Here is a 19,445-nt window from a genome sequence, read left to right as displayed (position 1 = left end):
TCGCTTATTTGTTTGTCACAGTAACCAGGAAGAAGGGTCAGTACGCCTCTAATTATCAGACAGAAGTTTATTTTACACACGGCTTGATTACGTCAAAAGGCATTTGATATTTGTTACCTTTCTACGGGTGCTCTCTCTGCCTGCTTCAGGGAAACGTCCCCTTGTTTGGGATTGTCATTTGGAGTTCTTGATTGTTTTTCTTATCATTGTATGCAAGAAGTCTATCAGAATTAAAAGAAGTCAAAGCATTCACAAGTTATTTCATGCTTCAGCTATAATGAAACCCTATTTAGTTCATTTCCGGATCAACGCACCTGCTCACGTGACCAAACCCGTCAGGTGACACAGTCCGCCATATTGGTCCAGCCCACATTCCTTTTTAGAAAGCGAAGAAACGACAAAAAAGGCAACAGGTTTTTGAGTTCCGAACTCCATAAAAGGCCATCCCACAACTGGCGTAATGCAGAGCGAAGAATCCACAACAACAACGGATGAACTAGACAACATGCATTACGGAGCTCAATCTCAGGGAAGCGGAGTTATTGATCCGACCTCGATTGAAGAAGAAGATTTCGAAGCAGCAATGGCTGGCGATCACGATGCACATGGATTAAAACGACATGCAGAGAGCGACGACGATGGTGACGCTGATACTAGCATGTTGGTGGAGGAAAGACCCAAGAAAAAGACCCGAGGACGTGTTAAAATCGAAATGAAGTTTATAGCCAACAAATTGAGGAGGTACACAACGTTTAGCAAAAGAAAAACAGGGATTATGAAGAAGGTTCGTGTACACATCTTGCAGTTGGCGCGCGAATTTGATATTTTGTTAGTAGATTTTAATGTAAAAAGAGTGCTTTCCTTGTAAAATTTACTCTATTATTTTATTTATTCTTTCTTTCTATTTTAAAGGCCTACGAACTAAGCACGCTGACCGGAACGCAAGTGATGTTGTTGGTAGCTTCCGAGACAGGGCATGTTTACACCTTCGCCACAAGAAAACTTCAACCCATGATTACTTCAGAGAGCGGTAAAGCTCTCATTCAAACGTGTTTGAACTCTCCCGATCCTCCTGTTTCTCAGATTCCGAACCCAGACCAAAGGATGTCAGCAACGGGATACGAAGAAACAGATCTAACTTACACGGTAAACGAAAATGACGCCGAGAAGATGCAGGTAAGTTATCTTGTTTGAAGTAGAATAATCTTATAAATGCTCTTTATCTTCCATTCATTGAATTGTACATATACAAGAAAAACAAACTGACAAAGAGAATATGTCTGAAAATTTTGACATTTTTAATAAAATTAATGGATAATTTTCTTCCATGTTTTTCTTCTTCTCCGTGACCTGGAAGATCCCGATACATGGCATTAAATCGATCACGTCTCGTTCTCAAAGCGCAGGCAAGAAAAGTTGACAGTAGGATATTTTCTTGAAAAGAGAAGTTGTAGAGAGGTTCTAAGCAATCAGCCCTGCGTTTTTGTGCAAAACTTACCTTTATCATGCATTATACCGTGTTTATATAATACTTTCGCGGCAAAATGCTCGGTTAAAATTTTTAAACTCCGCGTCCTTTAAAACATTCCAACCATATATGGCACCCGTTTCCTTCTTTGGTACGTTTCCTGCCCATTTTTGGAGACTTAAGTAAACCCTTTCGTTCCTCTTATTTGGGGAATCCTCTTTCGGTCGCAAATATTTCCATTTCATAATGTGATCGCAACAATTAGGTGGAATTAACTTTCGCGACTCATCCATGAGATTTTTCGTTTTTGCTTTCGCTCGAACATTGTAATTTGATCTTCTCGTCTCATGGAGAATTTTTCGGACAGGCTCGATTTCCTCGCTCGTCATCGCATCGTCGAATCAGAATTTTCTTGATAAAACGTTTTATCGACTTCATTCATGAAATCACCTGTATTTTATACGCTTTTAAAACTGAAAATTTAAATTTCTTAAAATTTCATACTGCGATGGCGTATTTTTATATTGTTTCTGAACATTTCTGCGTCATTGTAAAACCACATTTGACGCCGTGCTATTCAGGTTTGCAATTTCTTCGCCTCCAAATAAAGAAGATTTAAGATTTTTAATTTTTGTATTGAAGATTTTCAATGACTGCAGTCGTCTTCATGTCATCTCTTCATTATATTATAGTTTTTCCTGGCGTAAACAGGTTGTTGACAACGTACCTGTTGCAAAACCTAGCAGATATTGTTTGAATTTTTAATTTTAAAAAAATTACCATTTAGGGATGTACAAATCAAGAACTGATGGATAATACTAAAACAATATCATGTATAAAGAAATAGGTTAAAATAAATTATGTAAAATTCGAACCTCTAAATATAATATTGAAGTAGGGCATTTGTTGATTTTATCATAATATTTTTGGTGGGGTGTTTGTGAATTTTTATAATTTCAGGGCTATTTTTACTAGTGTCCCCAATTAGCAGCGGATTTATCCTTGACTATGTATCACTGACATTTCATAAAGTTATTGATTGATTGACTGATCATTATTTTTCATACATAAACTAATGAGAAAAGTATGTGAACTGAACATAAGGTTGGCTTCAAGTCTATTACATTATGTTTAGATAAAAGTATTCTGTAAGTTTCATTCTGTAGTTTGCACATTTTATTTCAGTATTGTATATGATATGATTGTTAGAAATAACAAGTTTTCTTTGTTCTTACAAATTACTTCAATCTATGTCTTTGCTCACAAGAAAATTTCCTTATTTTCTAGGATCGAGGTGGCATTTTCACATCCCAACAAATAGATACTAATCAGGGACTGACAGTTGGTTCAATATCAGGTGCAAGTGGATCTATGACAGGTATTACAGCCTTGCCGGCAACAGGGCATTCCTTCCCCATCACCACCTACATCCCACAATCTAACATCCAACAGCAAGGTGGTAACAAGAACACATCGATCCAGTCTTCGTATTCTGTGCAAGCCATGCCAGGCGGTGCATTTACCACTATATTTGCTCCAGGGACATCTGTCCAGTTGGGACAGACACTTGCCCAAGGACAGCAGCAAGGGTCTACAGTACAGGTACACAGTTCACACAAGTTTGTTCCTTCATTTTGCTGAGAATTACCAGTGATTACCCGCTCTATGAATTTCAACATCTTTTGCACTTTCTTTGTTCAAGAAGAATTGTAGAGTAAAGTAAACGACATTCACCTTGCCAGCAAATTAAGCATAGTTTTCAGTGCAAATCAAGAACTGGCAATTATAAATGCAGATTCACGTTGATGTGCTATTGTGTTCCTCACTAAAAATGGTAACTTTTATCAAGAATTAATGAGAACTACCATAAACTGCCCAATCCTTACTTTGAGTTTTTATCAGTTACTCCGAATATAATTATGTAAATATACTCCTTAGTGCATGATATACTTCTATACTGTACTACTGAAATCATCTTCTCTGGCTCTCTACTCAGCCTTGATTAGCCAAAGAGTAATTTATAAATAAGCATGTTGTTAAGATTGAGGCAAGTCTACGGTCCGAAACTGCTGTCAGTATAGTTTGATTTTAATAACCATACACCTGTAGTATAGAGTGTTTGCACGTGACGTCACAGCTTTATCATCCGCCATTGTGGGGGAGTAAAGAACCAACATGGCGGATGCTGATGCCCAACAGACGTCTCAACGCGCTTCAGAAGAAAACATTATTCATGATATTCCTTTGTCTAATTATGCGAAATCACCTGCAAGTATTGTAAAGAAGCGTTATATTGATAAGATTTCGTGTGTTCGTGTTGATCCTCTTTTGATTCCGGACGAAAAGTTAAGTAGGGAATGCCTTCGTACTGTTGAAGCTGTTGAAGCTGTTGATCTCGTGTTGCATTTGGTTTCACAAACTAGTTTTTATACGACAGAACAATTTAAGAACTTTAAAGCTTGCAAACCTACAACCAAATGGTTTACGGTTTCATAACCAGCATTTTGGGGCAGATTTTCGCTTAAATTTTTCGCCTAGCGGCAAATTCTTCCATTTCAGTTGTTTATCCTACAAGCGTCGTCCAAACAATTACAAATTGTCCTGGTTATGTAATGAGTGTAAATTGCAAAGTGTTGTTGCTATGAAAAGCTCAAAACTATCCAAGGAGTCTTCCTCTCCCATCTCCAACACTTCTGATGATTCTGACATTATAAATTTGGGTGAAACTTACCATGTTGATGTTGAGAAATATGGGATAATTGCTGAACTATCTGCACATGACTTTGATGTGATTGAATCACCTAATGGGTGGCTTGAAAATAGTATTATACAGTATGCCCAATCACTTTTGAAAACAGTCAATCCAGCTATACAAGGATTTCAGCATACAAGTCTTGGAATATATTTAAATTTGAAAAAGTTGATGGGGATTTTGTTCAGATATTGCACACTGGGGGCAATCATTGGGTATGTGAAAGCTCAATTGGATGTGAAAAAGGATTTGTGAATTTGTATGACAGTCTTTTTCATGATGTTATTTTTAATGATCTGGAACAGCAAGTTCAGAACTTAATTGGTGAAGATTTCAAAGATATATCTGTTGTACCTGTGCAACAACAATCAAATGATTCTGACTGTGGTGTTTTTGCAATGGCTCAGTGCAACAGCACTTTCTTACAATCTGGACAAGGATATCCCAAACTTTGATGTAAATCAAATGAGATCTCATCTATTAACATGCTTAAAGAGTGGACTGATTACTCCCTTTCCTGAGGTTAAACAGTTGGTTATGTGACATTTTATTGCTTCATGAAGCATGAAGCAGTTCTTGCCTGAGAGCAAGGCATTCAAAGTCCACACTGTTTATCACCGAGTATTTATAAGTGTTATCAACAATGTAAAGAATGAATGCATGGCATCAACATGGAAAATGGGTTAAAACCCAAATGTTTGTGAATAAACTTATGAAAAAAATGCAAATGAAAAAAAATCATAATAATATTTCATCAATAGTTAATAAGTACAATCCATTCAATGTTGAATGCCCCATCAGTCAAATGGGATGGTAGGTGGGCAAAGATTGACAAGAGCTGAGCAAACTCTTAACATCCTGTCAATGAGAGGTACAGATTCACCAGATCTACAGGCAAGATAATCTGTTGGCAAAGTTTGTTGAAGGATGGTGTACTTCTGTCTCAATGTCCCAATAATTCTCTCAACGTGGATTCTCAGTGTAGCAATCTGTCTTGTCTTCTCTACATCAACAGGATCGAGTTGATCCTTTCCCTTTGTAAATGCTGGAATATTCAGGTCAGCATGACGGAACCAAATACTTTCATGCACAGTAAAACCTCTGTCAGCAAGGACCATATCACCTGGCAAAAGTTTCTCAAGAATTCCACACTTCTCAGTCAAAAACTTGTCTGATGTTCTTCCTCCCCAAGCCTCACTCACAAAACAAATTGTCCCTTGTGGTGTAACTCCAATTAAAACTTTGACAGTGTTGTGGTGTTTATAATTTGAAAAGGTCTGAGCTCTTGCAAGAAGGTTGGATGGCCGATCGATGAAAATTTCAAAACAATCAATAATAACTGTAGTTTTACGACCGAACGCATCCAAAAAACATCTAGGCATGGTCTTGTACAACTCATCACGACTAGGCCATTTAATAATTGGAGTTAATCGAATATCCATTACAGTTATCCAAGTAACTAAAATACGAGAGACAGAAGACGTCGAGATCTTTAGACGATATGCAAGATCAAGGTGTGGGACAGAAAGTCTTAGCTTCACTAACACCATACAAAACTCTTGAAACTTAGTTAGAACTCCACGTCGTCTATCAACATGTGATGCAACAAAGAAGAAGACTGTTTGCAGAATTTCAAAGGATGGCAAACCAGTGTAAAACTTAACTTTGTCATCATCTCCAGAAAAAAAAGCTTCGTCAAAATCAGAAGATGGCAAGTTCTGATGTATGGGCTCAGGCGAGAGCACAGTGTTACAGCTCAACTCTGTTTGGGTTACAGCATGCCTCAAGTTGTCGGGTAAGTTCTCAGAAATGTCCTCAATATCTGCCATTTCCACGTCGAATGATATGTTTTGAACACTATGGCCAGCTTCGTTGTGCTTTAATCGCTTTTTGGCAAGACTTATCTGAGAATTTTCAGAGTCTTTCTCGACCATGCGCTTTGTACGTTCTGTGGCTCGTCTGACTCTTTCCTGACTTTGCTGAACTGATGCTTCGCTAACCTTTAGTTTCTCGTGTCCAAGCTTAAGCGATGGTACCCAATCGACGTTCCACTTATCCCACAGAGGAGCAGCTATTCCAGAATGAAAATGTTCGCCGCAAACACGATCATTTTCAAGAATTTTGTCCGTAAGGTCGTCACGGCTTATGGCGGTCAGCCACCTTCGCCTACGTTCCGTTGACAAAATCTCCGTTTCTTCGCCTTGCCTCGTTACGATTTTGGGCACTCGACAAAAGGAAAGATCTTTTCGCTTAGACGTGTCGTGGGAACAGTTTAAAACCAAGCAAAATTTCGGCATAATGCAATAAATTGAGAAAAACGTTGGAAGATATAGTAGTAAACTGTGTTACTGCACGCCTCTTTACTCCCCCATAATGGCGGACAGTACAATTTTGTGACGTAGCTGTGACGTAGGTGCAAACACTCTATTGTTTCATGTTTGGTATAACTGACTAAACTGCATTAAAAAATTTTTATCTGCCCACCAAAATCACTGGATTGAAAATAATTATGCAAGAATGGTCTCTTAGAAGATAAGGTTGAGTTCCATTTAACAAAAGTCAACATCAAGTTGGCCATGTTATGACAGTTTTGGTCATTATATTTGTGTGTTGAAGTCAATACATTGATCACAATGCAGTGAAGTATGCACAATGCTTTGTGAGTCGACTCCTTATTCGGAGGTTATTAATCATGCACAGCTGGACAGTTTGGTGTTTGGAATCTTAAGAGTTTAACACTTGTTTGCTTCATTCTGTCAACATTTTTGTGGTTTGTTAAAAGTTAAGTTCCTTTTTTGGTTTGTCAACAAAATTCTCTCTGCAGAGAGAAAATCTGACCATTTCCCGTCATCAGATCATAGTATTTGTTCATATTAGGAATTTCAAGGCATACGTAAACCGATTTCTGCAGTCTCTATCACTGAAATGTGAACATGGATTTCAAAGGAGATTGTAAAAGACCAAACCTCTTTCAAGCTCAGGGTAACTGTTTTCAAACATTATAATTTCTTGTACAGTACATAGGCTGTGTAAGTTTAGTTTGAGTTAAGAGATAGCTAAAAACCTGGTAATAGATTAGTTGAAACTGAAATTGAAGATGACAAAGAGTCATATGGATTGAATAGGAATCCTAAATGTAAATAAGTTAGTAAGAGTGATTCACTTTAAGAGACAAATAACTGAAAGGTTCATTACATAATTACAGTAAATCAATATTATTAACACTTGTCGAAAAGTGTTCATATGAAAGGGTAACACTGCTGAGTTCAGTGACATGGCACCCTTTAAAAGTTGTTAACAAATACAGGGTTTAATTTGTGATGGCTGTTACTTTAGTTTTGTACAATCATGTAGAACCTTTACCATCTGAGCTACCTACTCTTACTTTTTTAATTCATACAAAGGAGAATCTGTATTCTATGTAATTCTACTTGTGCACTAGTAAAAATGCACTTAAGATTTTTATCATAATCCTTGAGAGAGTAGAGAACGGGCCAATTTAATGTATTGAAAGCAGAATGTACTCTGTTAGTCATTTTAAGGCCCACAGAGGAAAAGCTTTTTATTGTTTCTTCAGTCTCTGTATGATATACCTCTTACTGAGTTTGAGGTCTGTGCCAAAAGTTATGGACCAATTTTTTTCAGCTTGGATTTATGGCCCAAGCACAAAATGAGCCAACCTTAAAAAAAAAAAAAAAAAAAAAAAAAAAACAAGGTTCCATATCTTACTGTTCAGACCAAGAAAATGAGGCGAGTAAGATATTTATTTTGTCTTTGCATCCAAATAGAGGGACAATATTTCAAGTCACACAACCTAAAAATTTAGTGGGCTGTATAGTGAAGTACAACCTGCTAAATTAACCAACCATAGTGCATGTACTTACTGAGGGATACAATAAATCATTATTCTTGATGGTATATTGAAATATAGTATTTCTGGTCGAATTAGGTACTTGCACAGCCTGCTGTGCAGATCCAGCGAGTACAGCAGCCTCAGACTCAGACAGTGCAAGTTAACCCAGTCAACACTACAACAGCCTCCAACACCATCACCTTGCCGATTGTTCAGGATTCAGGTCAGACCCATGATAATAATGTTGACCAGTCATCTGGCTCACAAGGAAACAACTTGCAGTCAGTTGGAACAGTTGTAGTCCCCATAGCAACCAATCAAGATGGGAGTGTTTCCCTTGGAAATGCCATACCCTCTTCGATGATGCTGACATCTTCTCAAGCAGGCCAAATCCCATTGATGTACAGTGTGTATGCATCACCTAACTCTGGGCTGGTGACTGTGTCTAACCTTGCAGACAGTGGCACAGAACAAGGGTCAGGACATACCCATCTGTCTGGAGAGGCAAGTGATATAACACAGCAGGCTCTTCCTGGTTCTCTGTCATTGGCTACAGTTCAGGTGCACCAGGATATAAACTCTGGCGTGCATGCTTATGCAACACAGGCAGTTGTCACAGAGAGTAGTGGCACTCAGACTGCAGATGATATGCATACTGTTGTCAGTGATCATGGGAATTTAACCGTGGGTACAGAGTCAGACACAGGTATTGTGAAAAATGACCTGTCAGTGTCTGTCAATTAAATCCTTTCACTGTGACAATCTAATCAGTAACTCTCCTTACTGTCTGCCATACAACTCTTATGATGCTGGTTCTGAGAATTTGGTATTGTATCGACTAATGATCCCTCGACTGACGTTTTTCTATATTCTCTCATCAAGTGTGTTTGATGTTGTATTGATACTCAAAGGAGAAATTCTGTCTTAATCACTCACAAGAGTTAAAGAGGTGAGCAATTGTCCACTTCCAGGTAAAATTGCCAATGTTGTGTAAATTTAGCATTATATTGAAAAGGAAAACCTCATAAACATTTAATTTTCACGCACATAAACATATGCTCACTACAAAACTAGTTTTGTAGTAAGCGTATGTTTATGTGTGTGGAAAATAAATGTTTATGAAGTTTTCCTTTTCAATATAGTGATGAGTAATACTTTCTTAGCTTTGGCAATCAGAATTTTGCAAAGATGTGTAAATTTAAGATTTCTTGAAAATAATGGGAGCAACCATCATCATGTGCATTTAATAGAAACAAAGCACAGCCAACTTGATTTACGAATCTCCTACCAAGTGCCATTTTGGAACATAATATATCATGTGGTTGGGCCTATACCACATAATAATTTGTAGTTCCATATCTCCCAAGGTTTTCAGGGAGTAGTACTGATCGTAGATACTAAGGTGCAACCATGGAGTTTTCACATGATATTAACCATGAAAATTCTTATAATAAAATAGCTGAAAATTTTATAAAAATTTATTTCTTGTATTAATAATTAATTAGCACTTGCTTCCCATTTTTTGTTAACAAGTCTAAGTTTACTCAATATTTTCAACTATTTTTACAATAATTTGTTCAAGTAGTGGAGTATCCTACAAGCAGATGGTTTTGCAAGGACAATTGTTTATTTTTTGAAACCTCACACATTTAAATGTAAGGTAATGTGTACACTAGATGAAATGTCATTGGTGATAGTTATTTTAATGTAGCATTGAGTTTTTGCAATTCTTCAAGCATCTAATGGCATGACAAAAATATTATCAGTACTGCACTTGGAATTTTATCCTTCAAAAACTTACAGAATTTGAACTAAACATGGAAAAAAATTTTAGTAGATCTCCTGATGCAAGGTTAAGTAAGGCTTATGATATACCCAATATGTAAAAAATGTTGCAACAATTAAAAACTACCGGTAATCACCGATTAAAAGCTTAATTATGTCGTGGTGGATATTTACCGAGCTGCAAAGTGACAAGGTAAATATCCACTGCTAGCCACTGACACTGAGTTGAATAGTTGTTTTAGTGTATAATTCAACAGTGAGATAATCTAGCTCAAAAATACAATTTTAACTCATTTAATTATTCCTGCAACAATTGCAATATTTTCTGGCACAAATCCTGGATGCATTGCTGGGAAGTTAAATAGCAAAGGATATTTAGAGTTTGAGTAGCCAATCAGAAGGTGCCTTCAATGCTATCCACTGTTATATTATATACCCATCATTATTATCTATTTCCCAAGAAAAGTCTTGAGAGTAGAAACTTGTAACTATAATACAGCCTTTTCTCTTGATGTTGGGCAGCATTGAATGATGTTCTACTTCTTACAAGTTACACAAGTGATATAAAATGATATACAGTTCACTTCATTATCAAATAGAGATGATTAAGATTTTGGACAATCATATTCCAGTTGTAAACAGTCTTAGCTGTTAAAGATGTAATTATTTAATATAAATAGTTTGTACATTTTCATCTGATGGTCATTAAGGAGCATGAAAAAAAAATGTATTATATATCCTAGTAGACATTTGTTACAATTTTTTACTTATAAGTAACTTTTTTCCTAGTATAGCTTTGAAATACAAAATGAAAACATGTCTAAACCTTTCTCCTCTGATGACCAGTTTTCTGGTGGGTTTACCTATAAGAAGTGAGACATGATGTCTTTACTGCTGGAATGTTGACCCTTTACACCCTAACATCAGTATGCAGATTCTCCTCATTGTTCTCTATACAAATTTTCCAAAGGTGCTGACAAGGAGAATTTAACATAAAATCAAGAGCTTCCAATAATCAATTCTCATAACTTTAATATGTGATTTAGGGGTGATACCAAGGGAGAAATCAGATGTCAGTCACTCTTGCATCAATTGGCATCGTGAGACCAAAGTTTTTGTGAAAATTATTGTTGCGGCAAGGAAATTATGGACCAAACAGTTTCAGAAAAATTTCTTATGTCACACGAGGTAAACTTAAAGTGTGACAAAGAACCATTAGAGAACAACCAATTTCTTCTGTTAAAACTAGCTCCTTGAAATCCCATTTGCCTTCGCTGACTAAGTTGTGTGACAACATCTGTGACAAGAATTTGCTTCAAAAGATTCCTTATGCAAAAACCTACGACCTCCCCGTCGTCTTGTCTACCAACTTACAAGCACTAGGAAATAAGACTGACGAATTGCGACTCATTGTGTCGCTCGACAAGGCTGATGTGGTTTGTGTAACAGAGTGCTGGTCATTATATATTTTGTAAATAGCTCTGTAATTCAGCCATTTTGTATATTGCTGCAATGAGTCTTAGTAAACAGTCTTTATTATTACTGTTGCTGGTACTTGTCCCAGAAAGGTGTTAACCCTTGAACTCCAATGGTGTGATTGTTAATTCTCTCCTCTGGCTGCTATGCATTTCCTTGTAAGTTAGTTACCAGAATTTGGTATTAGATCAAGAGAACTTCTGCCTGATAAGTGTGAGTATTCTCATCTGTTTGCTGAATAATGCATAGATATCATAACTCAACCATTCCATGTTACTCTTGCATGAGGAGCTCAATCTCTTCAGGTGGAGCACGCACTCTGATTTCCTTCTCAACCATTAAATCAACTATATCTTGCAAATCATCTGGCAGATGCTGTGCAGCATCCATGTACAAAGTCTGAAAGATGATATTTCAAACAAGTCTTACCAATGGAGTCTCTTATCATGTCCAATAAGTAAAACCCATAGTGCTGAGTCGAGTATTCTAGTCCCCTAAATCAGATGATTAGCTAATATTTAATATTATTTTATGTTTAAGGAGAATTACTACAAGGAAAATGATAAAAATAGCAGCCACCTTAAGGGATTTTTTTTCTTCATAACCCTGCCATTAATTTTCATAATGCATTTTGATGGCAAAATCTTGTTGACTTTTTTGTAATTTCCAGAGCAGCATTTGAGCTCAGCTTCTTAATGTCACTACCATTGAATTCCACAAGACAATTTTTTTTTCTTCCAAATTAAATTAAGAAGTTAAACTCTTTGAGCTGGCTTTTTCTCTTTTCAGTGGAAAGAATTGAATGTAAATGAGGGTTACTGTGTGATAACTGTCCAATGACTTTGTCCTGTGTGATTTTAAGTAGTCAAATTGAATAGAGTCTTCTAAAAAGAAATGGAAAGGTTACAATATAATATTTAACAATTATTCCACAAGCACGCGTTGGATATGAGGCGATAGATAGCCAACGAGGCGCGTAGCGCTGAGTTGACTATAATCACCTCATATCCAACAAGCGCAAGTGGAATAACTGTTTTATTAAAAACACCCCCAAGATATTAGACAAATTTTACCAAATCTAAAATTTTTTAGCTCCCTTTTAATTCTAAGCTGACACGTACGCTTGCCATATTTGTAGATAATGGTATATTGGCTCATACACCATAATGGCTCAGCCAATAAAAATTCTTGAATTGCATTATCCAATGATCCAGTTTTTAAAATTCAATATTTAACAATTACTCGCTGAAGGCGAGGTGAATATTGTCGAATAATCCCTAAGACAAAGTCAAGGGGATTATTCTACAATATTCACTGAACCTGAGGTGAATAATTGTTTTAGTATAATTTCAGAGCTGAACAACAGAGAAATTTCTAAAATTGTAACATTTTAGTAACATTTATTAACTTTTTATTTTAACATTTTATATAAACTGCATGGAGTGGTTTATACAGCGTCATATAAGGAACTGCTTGACCAATCAGATTGCTGGAAACTCTTTGCACAGCTCTGAAATTATACTAAAATATAATATAATATAATATAATATAATAAAATATAATAAAATATAAGACTATCAAACAATGTTACAATATCAAATAATGTTACCATATGACTTATTGAGTCTTATTTACCTTAGCCCATGGACAGTTTTGTATTGCTTGATAAAACACTGACTGCACTTTCTCTTTTTGATGTTTTGCCTACGAGAAATTTTAAAGTGTTTGGGTTCAGCATCTTACCATTGTTTGGTTATGCCAAAACTACAAAATATTACTTTTAAATCATATATTTTATGTATTATTTTACAGGTCAGTAACATGATCTCAATGTCATTGATTCTCAACCTACCACAAGGGTTTTGTATGTTCTCTGTTGTGGAACCAGGGAACAGAACAAAAAAATCTGTTGTTGGACTCATTAAAAAAATTTCCATCTCTTTACTTTGAACAAATAAAACTTAGATACCGGTATTTGGTCATCTGACCTTAATATTTGACAATAAAAATATTAATAAAAAAAGCAGTGGCTGCAATGCAGACATTTCTACATGCCTCAAATTCCATGTACATTCTCCACAAAGCCACACAGTGTCTGCCAGAGGGACTGCTCACTGCTCTTTCAAACAGTGCATACTGGCGATGAACCACACCCGTAACTGGAAGGGAAGTTACAGCAGCAGCACCTTTCTCTGCTGCTAGAGAGGGTAAATCAGTACATTCCATGACAGAGACCATGGACTCTGTACGCAACTGCTCATGATACAGGGCAAAGATCCATGGCACAGGTGTCTTAGCCCTTAAGGTGGCTCTGTCAAGCGTCCTTCTTAATTCACCAGTGAGAATAGACTTTGATTCTCTCTCAATGTAAAAGGAAAAGAACTTTGGATTATCTGGAAACCTTTCCAGTGCAGAGAGTGCAATGTGTCTGATGTCTTTCAGTGGAAGAGTTTGGCCCATTTTGCTGTGAAATCGAAATAATTTCACGTAAAAAGTCAAAATGAGTTCAATGTCCATCTCTCTGAGACTAGTTGGGCTTGATACACCAGGTGATATCATTGAAATGAATTCATTGCACATGGATAACAAACTTTGGATGCTACTGCTCAAATACTCAAACAATGCAATGCAAGCTTCTAAATGCACGGCAACACTTCCTGTGGCTATACTGCACTCAGCTAGTAACTCCTTGCTGTCTCGGGGTTCAATTGTTTCTACAATGTTTCGGTGCAACTTCTGGTAGATTCTATGAGCCTTCAGTAGTTGAACAGAAGACAGATCTGAAGTTGACATGTCAGATGCAGATGGTTGAATCCTTGCTCCGTCTGCAAATGAGGTCAAGATCTGTAATGCTTTCTTGCTTCCTTCACTTGACTGGTCTTCTTTTGAATTTAATGTGATGCCAACTTCAAGCTCAACATATGACCTAAAATAAAGGTTAACAAAGAAGTAAGTAAATGCTTCACAGAAAAAAGAAATACATAGCTTCATTATTCAAATGTAACAGTTCTGTCAAACCTGACAAGAGGTACCAAAGCCGCCCTCCTGCTCTGTTCCTCAGGAAACATTTCACCAGCCATCATAAGAGTGGAGTCAAACAATCTGCGTGCTTCTTCTCTGTTGCCAGACAACCACTCTATCTCAGCAAAAGCTTGCCATAGCTTCAGATCATTCCTGCAATTAACCCAAAGTGGCATTTGTGGGCATATAGCTACTATCAAAACTACCTTAAAAACAAATCATCTTCTAAAAAATTGTCAACAAACCTGCTTTCTGGTTGTTTCAGAAGGCTCTTGGCCAATTTTCGGACGTCTTTGTACTTCTTCTTACTCAGTTTTGGTGATAGCTCTTTCTGAGTTAGACCAAACTCAAACCAAAGCCACAAGACCATTAGGAAGCTCTTTGTTGATCCTTCAAACACTGGAAAACTTTGTACAAAGATGTTCCTAATAAAATTCAAAGCCTTTGTAGATGGCCACTGGAAATCACTTGTATTGGTAAAGATGCCCTCATCCCAGTAGCATGACTGCTGTAAACCAAGGCATTGAGAAATAGCAGATATTCCAGTTTCTAGTAATTGTGACTTGTGTTCTAAAGAAGTGTTCAAGAATTGTTGTACATTTATGTGTGTTGATGAGGTCATACAAGGTACTGGCACTCCAAGCAGCTTCAAGAAAGTTAACACAAGTTTAAGCTTGTTCCCAGTGTCAGCAATTTTGAACAAACTTGAACTAATGTCGTCGAACAAAACAAGTCTCTCAGCATCATCACAGTCATCCTCTGTTTCTCCTGCTTCCTTATCTGGTAGCCATGGATGCAAGTGTTTCCTCTGCCTGTTCAATTCAACCTGAATCCAATTTCTCCACAAAGGTTGCTCTTTATCGATGGCAAAGTCATCATCATCATTAAGAGAATCATTCTCATCTGCTTCATTACCATAACTTTCCTTAAAAATTTTCTGGACATCAAACAATTTAGATGAATCAGTCCTGTTTCCTTGGGCTGTCCATGACTTCCAACCACTTGCACCGTCTTCCCCAAACCTACAATTTCAAAAAAATTGATTATTGAAAATTATAAAACTGCAAGTTGGATTCTAAAACTTGAATACCTGAGAAAAACAAAATAAATTCAATTGGTTGACAAAAAATTCTCGCATACATTAATGTTAAATGATAATTCTCACTAATTCAAAATGGAATCCTTAGCAAGGAAAGAAAAGTAGAGTGGATCAACTTTAATTCTGAAATGAGACAGATTAATTCATAAACAAACTACACCTTGGCTGCCCACTGTCCCAAAATGTCTCCAAAAAAGCCATCTGTCCAGTAACTGGAGTGTTCCTCTCCAACTCAGGTGAACAAAAACAGTTCAATTCCACCATGGCCTGCAGGCAGGCAACAGCCTTTTCTGTGTGACCTTCAGATGAAATATAAGTTACAAGTAAGCACTCATAAACCATGTAACTAAATTGTGATTGATCAAACCGGTTTAATTTATAACCAAATTGGATAGGGCTTAAACCTTCATGCCCTAACATCAGTACACACATTCTCATACTGCTCTCTATACATTTCCTATGGTGCAGACAGGGAGAATCTGTATAACAATCTAGAACTTTTGGTTGGTGATAATTTTCTTTATTCTTGTGACCTTAAAGTGTGATTCATAGGTATTGTTGTAAGGAAATAATACATTCTAGCCACTCTCAGGGGTCAGTGGTCTAACTTTATCCTCCAGGGGAGCAGGGTTGGCGTAGTGGTGAGAGCGCTCGCCTTCCACCAATGTGTCCCGGGTTCAATTCCCGGACCCAGCGTCATAAGTGGATTGAGTTTGTTGGTTCTCTACTCTGTTCCGAGAGGTTTTTCTCCGGGTACTCCGGTTTTCCCCTCTCCTCAAAAACCATCATCATTTGAATTTATTTAATTTAGTGTTTATTTGCATTTACACACGACCCCACAAACTGTTCAGCTTTAAACATTATCGTGTCTAAATAAAGGTATTATTATTATTATCCTATTGGGAGCAAGGAACTCCTGGAGAAGAGGTGTAGAGTCCCAAATGAGAAACTGGGGCCACACTTGGGCCACTTTAGGAAGATTTGCCCAGGACAGAACCCGATGGAGGACGGAAGTGGTTAATGGCCTATGCTCCAACCGGAGCTAAGGGAATATATATTGGGAGCAAGGCAAATTTTAGTCAGCGAGTTCTTCACTCTTTTGAGGGAAGGTTAACATAGAATTTTCTGGAATGGCATTTGGGTGAAGAGGAGAACAATCAGAAAGAGTTAAGCCTTTGTCCCAATAACATGGCAAAGTGGTCTGGCAAGCTTTCTAAATTAAACTTAATCCAGATTCCTAACTGGTCTTGGTAAGTTATACATACATACATGCACACATGCATACATACATACATGCATACATGCATACATACATACATGTATACATGCATACATGCATACATACATGCATACATGCATACATGCATACATACATACATACATACATGCATGCATACATACATACATGCATACATGCAACTTTATTTGATTTGTAGGTTGTAAGAAGGCAGTCAAAGACTGATGTGGACCTACCTAAACTATACTTAATACAACTAAGCAATTACTAAGATATAAATAACTACATTAAAATTCTCTAAATATGTTAAAATTACATTAAAAAATTCTCAAAACATGTTTGGGGTTTAATATTAATAAAAATCGGATTGCTTATTAGTTATTAAACAAGACTCCTTCCCAAAGCTCATTTTCTCTAAAAGTTCCGAATTGTTTCTAATCTTAATCTTAAAGCTTGAAGAGTTGACTTCTTTTTTGTAAGGTTACATACATACATACATACACACTTTATTCAGAGAGGGTGGCATGGAATAGTTGAAGTAACTAATAAACTTGCGGCCCTCTATTCCCACCCATCCCTCTCCAGGGGAGGACATCCACCACAGAGTAATCTCTTGCGTGGGAAATTAACGTCTCCTACCCCTAACCCTGTAGGAGATGGGGCCGACGGTTTATTCGTCCTTATCTGAGAAGACTAGAAAATCTATCCATTTCTTGGTATTATAGAAAGGTAGCAAATTCTCCTCAGTTATTTTAAGACCATGAGTATTGGTCCAGCTGCGGCTCGAACCCACGACCTCCCGCACATCACAATCTGGCACTCTAACCAATTGAGCTAACAGGGAGGTGATTCTGGCAACATATTCCACACAGTGGCACCTCTCTAACTTAAAGAAATTCTACCTATTGAATAATTATAATGTGGTGTAATGAATTTTTCTGCTCTTCTTAAATTATGATAACTCTGCTTGTCTTTATGAAACAGCTCACAAATGGATTGGGGAGCTTGGTAACCCATTACTTCTCAGATATATTGTGGCCATTAATCTGCTTACCTGACTGCTTTGAAAATTGGCATTCTCTGATAAACAAGTCCACCATTTCACTCTCCAAGTCACCTTCAGCCTGGTGTGATGCAAAAGTTCCCTCCTTTATAGATGACAGTGTACTTAGACATTTACCATACACTACTGCTGTCTTGCTAAATGAGAACACTGAAAATCTTGATTGCATGAAAAGTATATAGTTTTTCCACAACAGAGTGTTGTTTGGGTGAATGAAACTGATTTTCTTCCATTTCTGAACTAATTCCTCAGTATCCAAGATCTCATTACAAAGATTTAAGTGCCCTACTATAAGTTCAACTGTGTTTGGATTTTTTTGCAAAGCTTTCTCAAGGACAGCAATTTTCTTTTCAATTACTGTCCTTGTGGCAGCTGTTCTCCTTTCTCTACCTGTTGCTGTGAAGCTTGATTGGACTGAGTCTTCTCGTCTGACAACCTCTTCTTGAAGATCGACAAGAGCAAGCCAAGTTTGAATATCATGTGGTTCGTCATGCAAGATCTTGTTTAGCTCACGAATCTTTTGCAAGATGTCAGATTCCTGAGAATCTCTATCAGCCATAAGAGCCTCTCTGGAAGAAATATGACTGTTTTCCATTTGGCCTATATCTTCTTGACTGGGTAACTTGAGAGATATATAATTACTACCATCAACCAAGTTGACTCTCTGGTTTGACATATCAACAGTACTTTGCAATGTCATAGAAATGTTGTCAGCATTCTCTGGTAACTGGAAATCTTTTACACTCCAATATCTCACTGTCTTATCCTGTTTTTTCTTTTTCTTTCCTTTCTTTTCAAACAGCTCAATAACTTGATGTTTACCAAGACCAAGACACGTTGCATTTGACTTCAACTTATACAAAGCAATGTCTAACCGGTAGAGTGTGTCATACATGCGATTGGCCATATCAGGTTTCTTGTGAAGTCTGAAGGCTTTCTCGGGGACAAGTTGAGCTTCTTCGATCCAAATTGTATTGGGTTTGCTTGCATCCTCATTAATATAGTCTTTAGACCCTGATTTTTCTTTCTCATGTTTTCGTTTCTTTTTATGTCGGTGTTTCTTCTTGTCCTTATGGTATTTTCGCACTTTTTCATTAACATCAAAACTTTTTTCCTTTATTTCCTTGCTGGAATGAAGTTCTCCTTCATCGTCTGAACTAGAGATGTCTGAATGTGCACGTTTGCCTCCCTGGTCTGCAGACTCGTGTTGCTCTACAGAAGTCTTTTGATGCTCAATGACATCTTTGTAACTTTCATTTCTAAGCCAATTTGGCTGGTTGACACCTGCAGAAAAGATAATTCAGTATTGTTTGCATTTTATCATAATCCTACAAATATAGGGAGAAAGAAAATACGAACACATAACGTATGTTTGTATATAGGCCGTTTTAGCAAATTTCTGCAGCAAGTTCTCTTCAAGGTACGCGAAAATTTATAGCAGCCTTTCTCTATCTCACTGCATTTGACTCACCTTGGACACCATCTTCAACCGCGTCTTTCGCTGAAACACAGGGGAAAAGAAAGCCATGGGAAGCCCCACCTGAATTTCGTTCAGATCCTTGTATTGGAAATAAAGTCTTTTTTGCAGAATAATTTGTGAGCTTTAAATTCGACTCACTCTCATCCGCCATGTTTGATTGGTAGTTCCTTCATATATGGTGAGAATTCTGTATCCAAGTTAATCCACCTTA

At 37.1% G+C, this 19,445-nt stretch overlaps 2 protein-coding genes across 2 annotated transcripts; one reads left to right on the top strand and one right to left on the bottom strand.

The window, feature by feature from the left end:
* Positions 1–362: 362 nt before the first annotated feature.
* Positions 363–10,687, top strand: LOC111327963 (uncharacterized). The gene is made up of 4 exons (XM_022932297.2): positions 363–784; positions 913–1,176; positions 2,756–3,070; positions 8,170–10,687. Exons 1-4 carry the CDS (start codon positions 461–463, stop codon positions 8,815–8,817), a joined length of 1,551 nt encoding a protein of 516 aa, XP_022788032.2. The 5' UTR covers positions 363–460; the 3' UTR covers positions 8,818–10,687.
* LOC111327962 (nuclear exosome regulator NRDE2) lies at positions 10,137–19,411 on the bottom strand. Its single transcript, XM_022932296.2, has 8 exons — positions 19,226–19,411; positions 17,746–19,038; positions 15,615–15,753; positions 14,601–15,377; positions 14,353–14,508; positions 13,390–14,260; positions 12,970–13,038; positions 10,137–11,733 (listed from the first exon to the last, which is right to left on the bottom strand). Exons 1-8 carry the CDS (start codon positions 19,383–19,385, stop codon positions 11,608–11,610), a joined length of 3,591 nt encoding a protein of 1,196 aa, XP_022788031.2. The 5' UTR covers positions 19,386–19,411; the 3' UTR covers positions 10,137–11,607.
* Between the last annotated feature and the right edge of the window lie 34 nt (positions 19,412–19,445).

This window comes from Stylophora pistillata, chromosome 6 (assembly GCF_964205215.1).
Source record: "Stylophora pistillata chromosome 6, jaStyPist1.2, whole genome shotgun sequence".
In the NCBI taxonomy this organism is placed as follows: domain Eukaryota; kingdom Metazoa; phylum Cnidaria; class Anthozoa; order Scleractinia; family Pocilloporidae; genus Stylophora; species Stylophora pistillata.
This window is presented reverse-complemented; position numbering and strand designations above follow the sequence as displayed.